Here is a 12226-nt window from a genome sequence, read left to right as displayed (position 1 = left end):
ATCCCTAAGTGGCATTATGTGAGCAGTGAACCCCAACCTCCCCTTGAGTATAAACCTGCTCAGGCTCAATCCGACTGGAGCACCTTAATTACCCACTAAACCACCAGGAGCCATACTTTGGTTATATGATTACCACCCAGCATAGTAAATGGTTTCCTGGTGTACACGAAACCATTTGGCTTGTCACTTACTGTAGAGACGCTCGTAGACATAAGAAAAAGGAAAGAAAGGCAGAAGAGGAAGGAAGGAAGAGAGGAAAGGGCAGTCACCCAGGAGCAACACTACATCAAGTGAGTGGATGGTGAGCACCCTCATCTACCACTAAGAAACTATAATAATATCAAAAAAGCAACATGGCACTTAAGACTGGCAAACATACAGCCAGTTTTCACTGACAGAATTACAGGCAATAAAAGATCGATCAGAACTTCTTCCTGCCAGCCATTCATTATTCCGTAAAAACTAGAACATTCTGTATACAGTAAACCCTCGATATAACAAACCCTATTATAGTGAACTTCGGATATAATGACCCACTATTTCCAGAGTGAACTTCCGCCGGATATAGCGACCTTTGATTGCTATGTCTGGCGGAAGTTCACTCCCTGGCATGGTAAGTATACTGTAACAGTACTACATTAAATCTAGGCATTGTATTTATACATACAACTTCATACAGGATAGTATTTACTGTACATTTACTGTATAACTACATAAACCACTGAATTCTCCATGTGAAACTTCATAGAGTAAGTTGTGGTTGCACGCACGGGACCAAAGGACTCCATGGATATAGCAACCTTGGGTCAGTCATCCCTCGGTTAATAACGACCATCGGATATGGCGAACTTTCGGATATAATAACCCACCCCTCCCCCCAGTTAGTTTGTTATATCAAGGGTTTACTGTATATATAAAAAACTGAAAATACTTGTATTATGTTACTGTTAAATGCCACAATAAATCTCAGTGATATCCTTTTAGTTTACTCTCCATACTACCAGATGATATTAATTCACTTCAAGAGAGTTTTCAGACTGGAAGGGTTAGATACAGCCTTAATAATCCCCTTCAATATGAGGCCTTTCCTAAGTTTCATCAGCAAAATAAAGTATCACTTTTCACTCCAGATAAACATAATCTCATGCATATCCTCTGGTCTCCCCCTTTAACTACTCACATCCCTTCAGTATCTCAGCTTTTTGGAGTTACCGTACGCTGCATACACATATGACATTTTCTTAATGCACAGGCAACATTACTACAGAAGCTTCAAGTAAACTCTGTCCATCTATTTATCTATTGCCACATGCTTTAATCCCGTAAAGGGTAGCCACAAACAAATCACCTCCATGTCACCCTGTCCCCCGCCATTTCGCTGCCCTCCTCCCGTCTCATCCCCCCGTCTCTCATATACCTCTCCACTCCATCATTCCATCTCATCCTCGGTCTCCCCCTTCCTCTCCCTCCATCTCATTCATGTACACTCCTCTCATTAGTCTCTCACTCTCCATCCAATTCACAAGGCCAGACCACCTCAATGTATTTCTCCAAATGCTTTCTATCACATCCACATCCACACCACAACACTCCCTCACTTGCTCATTTGTCAGTCCACTTGCTCCTCTCAAACAACTCATTTCCACTGCTCTCACTTTTGACTTGTGCCCTTCCAACAAGGTCCAAGCTTCTCTTCCTCATGTTAGAGTTGGTATCACAATACTGTCTTGCTGTGGCATTTTTACTTACAAGCTTACTTCCTTACTTTTTATCACTGCTTTCAAAGAATCAGGCTCAGCAACCTTTCTTCCCTCTTGTACCCTTTCAAGTACTTCATCCTCTGAACTTCCATCCTTACTCATCACACTACCCAAGAACTTAAATGCACTCACATTTCCCATTTCCTCATCATCCATCACTGTGCACTCAGTGACCTCACATCTCCTGAAGATCACAACTTTACTCTTCCCTACATTCACCTTTAGATTCTGCTTCTTACATAACCTTCCAAACTCATTCACCAAGCCTTGCAGTTCCCCTTTGTCTTCACTTCTGCAAACAACTGAACAGGAAGTTTCCAAACGCTGCCCTCTCTCATTACTGCTGCACCGACATCCACTGCCCTACCTTGCATCTCTTTTATAACTCAGTGCCTATAAATCAGTCACAGGCAATATCTTCGGATGACAAAAGGAGTCATTGAATATATTCTATAAGCAGTTTATCTGAATAAGCAATATTATACAGCACAATCTGGACTCTCACCTTAATTGTTACAGACATGAGTAAACTTAAAAAGGTGCAAAACAAAGCTTTAGGGATGCTGAAAGACCACAAACTTCCACCAATAATAAAGGCAGCCTTCTGGCAATCAAGTATCACATTAACATGAGAGGTATACAATTCACAGCTTCAGCAATGGATCCAACCCACCCATGTAACTTACATCGCACCACCCACCACCACAAAGAAATGAAAAACAAACTACTTCCCAATTACCAAACAGAGAGCTTTAACAAAATCCTTTCTCCTCTATCCAATATCCTACTTCACAAACATAGTCATCACAACCATCCTAACCCTCCAGCCAAACTGCATCTTTCATGAACCTCTAACAGACATACATCCCTCAAGAAACTACCCTTCCCAGAGAGACACGAGTGCACCTACAATGTGGCTGTCACCCTTCAATGCTTGGGTATCAACAAAAAATACAACTCACAAACAACCCATTATGCCATCATGCCATCACAACAGAAGCAACATCACAAGACAATCACGTCATGCACCCTACATTGACAACACACACAATCCTCCTACATTAAAAAAAAAAAAAAAAAAAAAAAAAAAAAAAATGGGAGCACCCAGCTGAAGTTCCCAGTTTCCTGCACTCTATTGGGTTTACATCCAGATGAGTCTGGGTCCACAACAAGAACAACCATCTGTAATAATTAATATGATACCAGTATTATACAACCATGGTGATATGGCACAACCTTGTTTCACTCCCTACCACAGAGCCATCATTCATCTCCTTTGTACTTTCACACAGGTCCTGCTAGTCATGCAGAATTCTTCTCTCGCCTCCAGTAGCCAACTTTCCATTCCATACAATCTTAACACTTGTAATAAAGCATTACAATCAACTTTATCATTAAACCTTCTGGTTTTCTCCTCCATCAGTGTACAATACATACAGGGTAAGCATTAAACCTAGCTGCCTGTACCTGTGAATTCAAGGGATGGGCTTGTAAATATTGAATACATATACAGCACAGTAAATAGTTACCACAGGCATACTGAATTATGTAATGTATATGAACACAGCATATCAGACAAGTGACTCATCGTTCTTCCCTTAAATTTCTAAATTAAGTTGCCTAGCGTCAGGGCTCTAAGCTCCTAAAGAGACAATAAAGGTGTAATGCCATTAAAAAAAAACATCTTCCATTTCCTTTCAGAAAAATTAATGAACACGGCAGAAAGGTGATAATTGAATGCATACTGTGTGGAGACGTGATGCCATCTGTCTATCGGTACCACAAGCACAACATTCGTCAACACTCACCAGCTCAGCTATCACGGGCAGTCCTTAAACTTAGGAATATGAAGATGCCACTAAATGATCCAGGTGAAGAAGAGAGTGAAGATGAAGAGGAGGAAGAGGAGCATGGCAACAGTATAAATAAGGGTGTCAAAGATCTCAGTGAAGCATTGGGTATGTTAAAATACAGTACAGTATACATTTAGGAGCATGCAGTATGTACAGTATGTAGCTATTTATCTATTTACCTAGAGCTAGATGCCTTTTTCCTGGAGGGGGTAACTACAAGCAAATCACCTCCACTTCACCCTGTTTGTCACATGCATATATCCCTAAACCTCATCCCAGGCCCCTGCCCCAACCCTTTCCACATCACATACATTCTCTTTCAGTGGCATTGTGTAGCAATTTATCCCTTCACTAAAGAGGTCCCTCCTATGCTAAGTAAAATAATCGGGTGGTAGTGCAAATAAATCATCATACTGAAAATGTAAATGTAAAAAAAAAAGACATCACCATACTGAATGTGCTAATGGAAGTTGCTTCTAACCCTTCACTTAAATTTCTCTCATAGGGTGAATAAAGTTATCCAGTGGTAGCAAGAATATGATAATTTTTTTTAAAAGATCATTGTACTGGACAGATTTTGGAGGGTTTTCAGACCTTCACTATGAGGGTTTCCTTACAATGAATAACATAATCTGGCAGTAGGAAGACTAATTTAAAAAAAAAAAAAACGTACTGAATGACTTATTAGTGGTTAGATGCTCCTTCTACGTGCACAAAGGACTGAGCAAAATGGTGCCAGTCATGTTAAATTCAGGTTCAAGTCTCTAAGAGGGTAATGGAGATTTTTCAGCTGTGCATTAGTACCAGAGGTGTAGACCTGTCATTTGTTTTAAACTTCAGTAGCCTAACCTACTGTATAGCCTTTACACCTCGCATGAGGTAATGTGGTACTGGGTGTTACTGTCCTATTTTTACATTTTATGTTTGATCCAATGATTAGAACACCCCAGGAGGAGTGATAACCTTCCACAGGTTCAGTCCCCAGGAGGTGACTGTGTGCTTTTCAGTTGTATGATGCCATGAAGAAAAGCAGGCTGGTCGTCTTCCCTTAAATATACTGGCCTATGATAGCCTAGCCTTGGGCCCCTACTTGTCAAAAGGAGTAATATGGAACTGGCTACTGCTGCTATGTTTGACCCTCAATAGAGGGATGGAATTCATGTGCCTGACATGTACACAGTTATGCTTATTGAAAATCCTTAGACAAATACTGTACAGTATTATATACCACAGATCTTGAGTTTGGCTCTCTGTTGTATTGTTTTTGCTTTTTCTTGGAAGGAACAGTTTGTGGGCTCTGGCCTTTGGTTCCTTCTTCCTTACATAATTTAAAAAAAAAAAAAAATCATACTCATGTTGGTAAAGGAGGTTCTGTAGCACAGCTTCCTAACAAGTTTATTTTTGTATCAGGTATGGCCACCCCTTATGGGATTGTGGCATCTGGCAATAGATAGATAGTTTTTTTTTTTTTTTTTTTTTTTGTACAGTACATTCAATGTTGGTATAAAAAATTACATAAAAGAATTATGGTATATACACTGTACCATGCAAAATAAATCAGGAAGAAGTGCTAAAACGCCTTCTAAACTGAGACGAATACAGACTATTGTATCATAGTGCAAATACAGCCAGAGCTTGTGTACAGTACTTACCACTGCCATTTCCAGTCTGTCTGTGACAACTCTGTATGACTTCCAGTTGTAGGTGTTGCTGAAAGAAGCAGAAAAAAATTTACATAGAGAAGAATGTATTAGAAGTTAGGCATATATAATGAGAAACAATGCTTTCTGCTAACTGCTTATTGTTCTGGCTTCTAGAGCTGCTGAGACACAGAAAATTTTTGCTCTTACTTTCTCAATAATAATTCTTCCATATACCTTCCCTAAACACTCAGAAAACTTAAGCTATAATAATTCTTGCATTCACTTCGCTCACCTTTATTTTACAACTTTATATTTTATTTATTTCCAATGCAAGAAAGAAGGAACCAAAGGCTAGAAGTCGTCATATTATTCTATGCAAAAAAAAAAAAAAAAAATCAGCAAAATTCAAGATCCATTCATTTTGAGATGGCTGGACACATTGGATTTAAAAGACTGGAGGTCATAGGCAGAAGGAAATACAGACAGGGGAAGGCAGTTCCAGAGTTGACCTCCAATGCCATATGAGAGGGGCATTTTCCATATCCCCAAAGAGATGTGAGCTTTGCTTTAGATATATCCACTCCAAGTAAATGTGGAAATTTTGGTTCAGATAATGATCATGATGGAAGGAGGTGTTATGGGTAGGGAGATAAATACAAAACTAGAACAATGTAGGCTATACTTAAGGAAGGTGAAGGTAACAGATTCTGTTGAGGTGAAAAAAGTTTCAGCCCCAAAGCTTTTATTTTTCAGGGCTACCAGTGAAAGTAGAAGCCATGGATGAGGTGATAGAGTTGGGACCCACTGATAGTGCAGACAACCTCCAAGTTCAGAGTCGCCTGGTGAAGAACTCCAGAGAAACTGGGCAGAAGCCAAGTCAGGTGATTGAGTTGAAGGAAAGCTTCCCACCCCCATGTCACATTAATCCTTTGGTAGAAGATCCTGATGCCATCATTGTCAAGTGAGTTGTTGCTTCATCTTTTTAGTTTGGTAATATTGTACCTGGGTTTATGTCAGGCAAAGGGACCACTGATGCCATATTCACTGTGTGACAGCTTCAGGAAAAATATATAGGAAAGAAAAGGGATCTGTACTTTGTTTTTTTTTATTTGGAGAAGGCCTTTGACAGAGTCCCAAGGGAAGTAATGAAGTGGGCAATGAGAAAGCTTCTGATTGAGTGACTGGATAGAGTGGTTATGGCAATGTATGTGGGCGCTCACACCCAGGTAAGGGTGAACGGAGTTTTGAGTGAGGAGTTTTCCTTGAATGATGGTGTGCACCAGGGGTCAGTCTTGAGTTCCGTGTTGTTTAACATGGTGCTTGAAGCCCTTTCACATGATTTCAGAAATGGACTCCTGTGGGAGATGATGTATGCCAATGATTTGGTGTTGTTTGCAGAGAATGAAAGGAAGGCAGAGGAAAGATTTAGGAAGTGGAGAGATGGTATGAGGCATAAGGGCTTGAGAGAAAATGGAGATAAAACAAAGTGATGGTGTCTAGGGCTGGTGGCAGTACTGTCAAAGAAGAGGGACAGTGGCCATGTGTGGTTTGCCACTAGGGCATAGGAAGTTAATTCTATCCTCTGCAGTCTCTGTGATAAGTGAGTGCATAAGAGATATAGTGATATTACAGGTAGACTGCAAGATAATGCTGATTCCATGTGTGCAGTATCAGGGAAAGCATGTGGAGATTGTCAGGTGTGAAAGGATTGATCTTGCCAGGAGTCTTTCAAGTAAGTGGAAGAGTTTTGTTCTTTGGGAGACATGTTATATGCTGGAGGTGGGGCTAGAGTGAGGAGTGGTTGGAAGAAGTTCTGGGAGCTGTTGCCTCTCCTGATATTGAGAGGGCTCTCCTCCTTTCTAAGGGATCATTGTATATGGCATGTGTTAGGAGTGTAATGCTGTATGGCAGTGACACCTGGGCTGTAAAGAAAGAGGATATTCACAGGCCCAGACATACAGACATGACAGTGATTAGGTGGATGTGCAGTGTGTCTTTGAGTGTGAGGCCTGGGGAGGCTAGGTTTATGATGGAAGAATTGATAGGTAGGATGGGACTGGAGTGTATTGGTGTTTTGATAAGGAGAGGTAGATTGAGATGGTTTGGGCATGTGGAGAGGATGGGGGATGACACTTGGGTGCAGAAAAGAAGTGTCAATGTTAGGGGTAGGGTTGCGAGAGGTAGACTAAAAGAGACCTGGGATGAGGTCATTGAATGTGATCTCATGGATAAGGGACTGAATAGGGAGGCTGCCAGAGATCGTGCAGCATGGAAAGCCACCATTAGGTAGCCAAGGCCGACACATGCAAGCATGTTGGAACCTTTAGAAACAAAACAAAATGAAACATACAGTAAACTCCTACCATACTGAACCTCGTTAAATTGAACATTGGCTATATTGACCACCATGAGCCTGCTGAAGTACCTTCATTTATATCGAGCAAAAGGTTGATTTATCAAGTCATACTGTACAGCCACAGACCGAACAAAAGACAGGCAATAAAAAGTATGTTTTGTTGCTTTATCTGTTCTGCTGTTTATTACTGGCTGAAAATATTACTGTTTGTATATACAGCATCATGATATAAACTATAAACTCCAGAAATATCAGATAGAAATGTGAACAAGTATAATTCCTCCAGGTATCCACTGGCCAAGATTTAGTATAAAATGAACCTGGAGTTGTATTAGTTCTTCCTGGTAAACATCGGCTTTATCAGACTATTGGTTCTGTCATAAGCATTTCCTCCCAGTTAGTTTCATATAGCAAGGGTTTACTATACTCAAGTGCACAACAGGGACACCTTCACCTGATGGCACTGATTTAACTGGAGCTACCTGATTGTAATGAAGTCCCTCATTTCCCTCTCATTCTCCCCAAAGGAGGATGGTGGACTGCAGCAGAAAGCAAATTCAGCCTAGAGATCACAACAACATTAATAGTTTAGAATGTAATATCCACATCAGCCAGTTCAATAGAAAAAATAGGCTGTGTGTCAGTAAATGGTTGGTGGGGGCACTCACCATCCACTCATTCAATGTAATGCTGCCCTCAGGTGACTGCCCTTTCATCTCTTCCTTCCTTCCTTCCACTTCTGTCTTTCGTTCCTTCGTTCATTCCTCTTCCTTCTGTCTACGGGTGACTCTGCACTGACTGACAAGCCAAATGGTTTCCTGTACACTAGGAAACCGTTTACTACTCTGGTGGTAACCATATAACCAAATTATGGCACCTGGTGGTTTAGCGGGTAATTAAGGTGCTCCAGTCAGACTGAGCCTGGACAGGTTTATATCCATGGGGTGGTTGGGGTTTAATGCTTGCGTAATATGAGTGAGGCTGGTCACTTCCATCTTAAATGTCAGGACCAACTTGCCTAGCCCTGGTTTCCTATGCTCCTAATGGGGCAGCACAGGACTGGATGATGATGATGGCAGTAAATCAACACAAGCTTTTATTAATGCAGTGTTAGAAAATGAATTTGCCTCATAGAGACTGCTCTACCAGCTTTTTTCTTTTACACTGTAAGGTTGTAAATTTTAGGCTCATGGTTAATGTAATGATTATAAAACTCACTTTATACTGCTCTGTACGGTACTGTAAATAATTAAAAGATCATATAATAGTAAACTGTACCTTAGTTATGCACTTCACTGAAGAGAAGAGCATTTCTATTCTATTGAAGTTTTGTTTTTCTCTTCTTATTTAATTTCCCTAAATTTCAGATTCAATAGAGATATGGTAATGGCTCAGGACAAGTGTGGCCTGTCAGCATCAACCCCAGGAGACATGACTGGAGGGCAGCCAAAGCGACCTAAAGTCCAACTGCGGGCAGTGGCCAAAAACACCATTCCTATCCCCAATCGCAATGCATTTATCATGGACTATAAGAAGGCTCAGTCTCGTTCCACAGATAAGTATATCATGCAGAATGTGAGCATGCTTGAGCCTTCTCCAAAGCGACGGAGGGGCAGACCAAGGAAGAATCAAGGAGTTATGGTTCGACCCACCACAAAACCAGTGTTTGTGAGGAAGGAGGAGGTAATGGATGAGTTTGGAGAAGAGGATGAAGATGGCATTGGAGACTTGGCTGATCCTCCCCTATTCTCAGATGATGAGGATGAGGAAGATGAGTCAGCTTCTGTCCCTAATGTCACAAGAACTCGATCAGGAAGAGCTATTAAAATGAAGACGGAGGATGAGGCATACAAGTACTATGACATGCCAGGCAAAGATCAAATGGATGTTAAGGACTCCAGTATTCATAAGGAACACAAAGCAGCCTCTGTTCCCTCAGCAGTCAAAGAAAGCAGAAATGCTAAACAAACAAAAACCAGTATATCGCAATCTTCTGAGGAGACATCAGGAACATCAGATTGCAACAAAGAAGGCCTACATAATGCAGTCCTCATGAATGACAGAGAATTATTAGAAGTTGTGTCTATCAAGGAGGAAGATGAAGTAACTGATGAGTATAATGTAAGTGTGGTGAATGAAGAGTTGATGGCAGTAGATAATTCCAGTGAATATGATAAATCTTCAGTATCAGAGTCCTTTGAAGGCTTTGAGTGCTTCCTGTGCTTTAAGGTATTCAGCTCAAAAGAAAGCTGTGAGAAGCACTTGGAAGAACATTTCCATAAAGTTGAGGATGATACTGAATCTAGTGAATGTAATGCAGTGAATGATAAAGAAATTTCTTTAAGTAAAATTAATGCTTCACCATCCAACAAAGATGAAGTAATCGGTGATAAAAAGGAAACTCCAGATATAACTGCAAATCATGATTCTTCAAAAACCAATGAACCTTCTGTTTTAACAAAGGAATCATTTATTTGTTCAGTGTGCAGTGAAGAATTTGATTCACAGCTTGCCCTTCAAAATCATACACATGACTCTAATATTGAGTGTAAGTTTTGTGGCAAGGCATACCAAAATAGAATAAATCTGCAGTCACATGTTAAGAGATACCATGAAAATACAGAATGGATGAAATTTAAATGTTCAACATGTGGGAAAAACTTTGGATTTCTGACAGCCCTTGAAAGACACATGAAGGAGCACAATCCTAATCAGAAATTCTGCTGTGAACAGTGTGGTAAAGTTTTCAAAAACCTAACAAACTTAAAGAACCACATTCCTTTACATACTAAAAATGAGGTTTTCGAGTGTCCATACTGCCCAAAGAAATACTATATTAAATACAGTTATGAAAAGCATGTGAAATCTCATATTAATTTACCAAAATTTCACTGTGATATCTGTGACAAGAGTTTTAATGAAAAGAAGTATTTTGAGATTCATGTACAGCGACACCAAACTGGAGGGTGCCTTGGCAGAAGTAAAGACTATCGATGCAACAATTGTGGTGATATTAAGACACCCAGTGAGCTGGAACTTGTGACTGAAATTGACTGTGGTCATCACAAAACCTGCTTAGTTTGTGGTAAAGGACTGTATAAGAGATACATGATTGAAAACCTTGATCCCCTAGCATTACAGGCAAAACAAGACAAACCAAGGGAGCAATGCAAAATATGTGGGAAGTGTGTTCTAAACCTACCAAGACATATGAAGAATGCACACTTAGATATAGCCTATGTTCCTTGTGACATATGTGGTGTAGTTGTTACAAAAGCATCACTACCGGCCCATAAGAATCGCAAGCATGGAGGTTCTGCTGTTACTTGTGACCACTGTAACAGAGTCTTCAAAAACATCATGTGCTTAAGGGAACACATGACCAAAGTTCGGAAAAAGGAAGACCCCGCGAAAAATGTGTGTAAATTTTGTAAGAAAATAATACCTCCCGACCACTGGAAGGAACACATGTCGCGACACAGAACCAAATGCAACGACTGTGGTGCTACGAACTTTCAGAACCATATGGAGCTCCTGGCCCACCTTGAAATTTGTAGGAAGTGCAGCAACTGTGGTACAACTCAATTTACGTCAAGAGAGGAATACCTTGATCACATTGAGGTGTGCAGTAGTAACATAAACATAATGACAGGGGCTCTTGACTCACCTAACAACCGAGAAGCTGTGACAAGTATATTTGCCATTGTGGATGAGAGTACATGTTGTGAAACCTGTGGGGAGGTGTTTGAAGACCAAGTTTCACTCGCACATCACATCACAGAGGCCCACCCAAATACTCTGCCCACAGGCCGTATACTAGATGACTCAGCAGTGATGGAGGATATAGAGGCTATACTGTATGCCTGTCCTCAGGAGTCATGTGGGGTCATTGTTTCAAGCAAAGACTCATTAAAAGAGCATGTGGCTACTGTACACAATACTGTACATCATATCTAAATTTCACCATTATCATTATTTTCATTTTATTCCCCACCAAAGGATTGGCTTTCATAGGGTCCAGGCTCGATGTGGGGGCTGAATGGTGTATCAAATTGCCAAAGCTAATCTGTGATTAATGCTATTCACAACTTCTAATAATGTATACTATACAATATAGTAGCTAATGTTTGTTGTAAAAACTGACAGCTAATGTTCAAAACAATAATTGTGCATGCTCATTTTGTTAAAGAAGTTAAATTTTAATTGTAAATATGAACAGCAACATAGAGATAAATACTGTATACTGTAGATACCATAGAAAGAGAGAGAAAGAGAGAATGTATTATTATATACATATACTGTACATATATTTATATATATATATTATATATATATATATATATATATATATATATATATATATATATATATATATATATACTGTATATATTAAAAATGATATGTTGATATGCAAATATATTTTTGGAAATACTTCCTATTTCAGTGTTTCATTATGCCTGTATAAAACTATAAAAAATTATAGCTATTTAAGGGAAACTTCCTCTCTGGCCGAGCTCACAGCTACACCCGTAATGCATTCATGCTTTTTCCGTATATTATCTGCATATCATTTCACTGTCATGTAAAAATATCCAATATTAAGATGAACTAATG

The 12226-nt window shown here is 39.8% G+C and overlaps 1 protein-coding gene across 1 annotated transcript; it reads left to right on the top strand.

Annotated features, from left to right (window-relative positions):
• Positions 1 to 528: 528 nt before the first annotated feature.
• On the top strand, positions 529 to 11788 carry LOC145392497 (uncharacterized). The gene is made up of 5 exons (XM_080266889.1): positions 529 to 613; positions 3053 to 3089; positions 3462 to 3718; positions 6010 to 6217; positions 8980 to 11788. Exons 1-5 carry the CDS (start codon positions 529 to 531, stop codon positions 11567 to 11569), a joined length of 3177 nt encoding a protein of 1058 aa, XP_080123015.1. The 3' UTR covers positions 11570 to 11788.
• Positions 11789 to 12226: the final 438 nt, after the last annotated feature.

This window comes from Coenobita brevimanus, chromosome 22, assembly GCF_032717465.1.
Source record: "Coenobita brevimanus isolate Jiangsu-jjx chromosome 22, ASM3271746v2, whole genome shotgun sequence".
In the NCBI taxonomy this organism is placed as follows: Eukaryota; Metazoa; Arthropoda; class Malacostraca; order Decapoda; family Coenobitidae; genus Coenobita; species Coenobita brevimanus.
This window is presented reverse-complemented; position numbering and strand designations above follow the sequence as displayed.

Excerpts from the sequence above, each read along its gene's own strand:
- LOC145392497 (XM_080266889.1), top strand. The coding sequence starts at position 529 with ATGACCCACTATTTCCAGAGTGAACTTCCGCCGGATATAGCGACCTTT. Across the intron at positions 614-3,052 it reads GAAGTTCACTCCCTGGCATG|GTCCTGCTAGTCATGCAGAA; the intron begins GTAAGTATACTG and ends ACTTTCACACAG. Across the intron at positions 3,719-6,009 it reads AGATCTCAGTGAAGCATTGG|GGCTACCAGTGAAAGTAGAA; the intron begins GTATGTTAAAAT and ends TTTATTTTTCAG.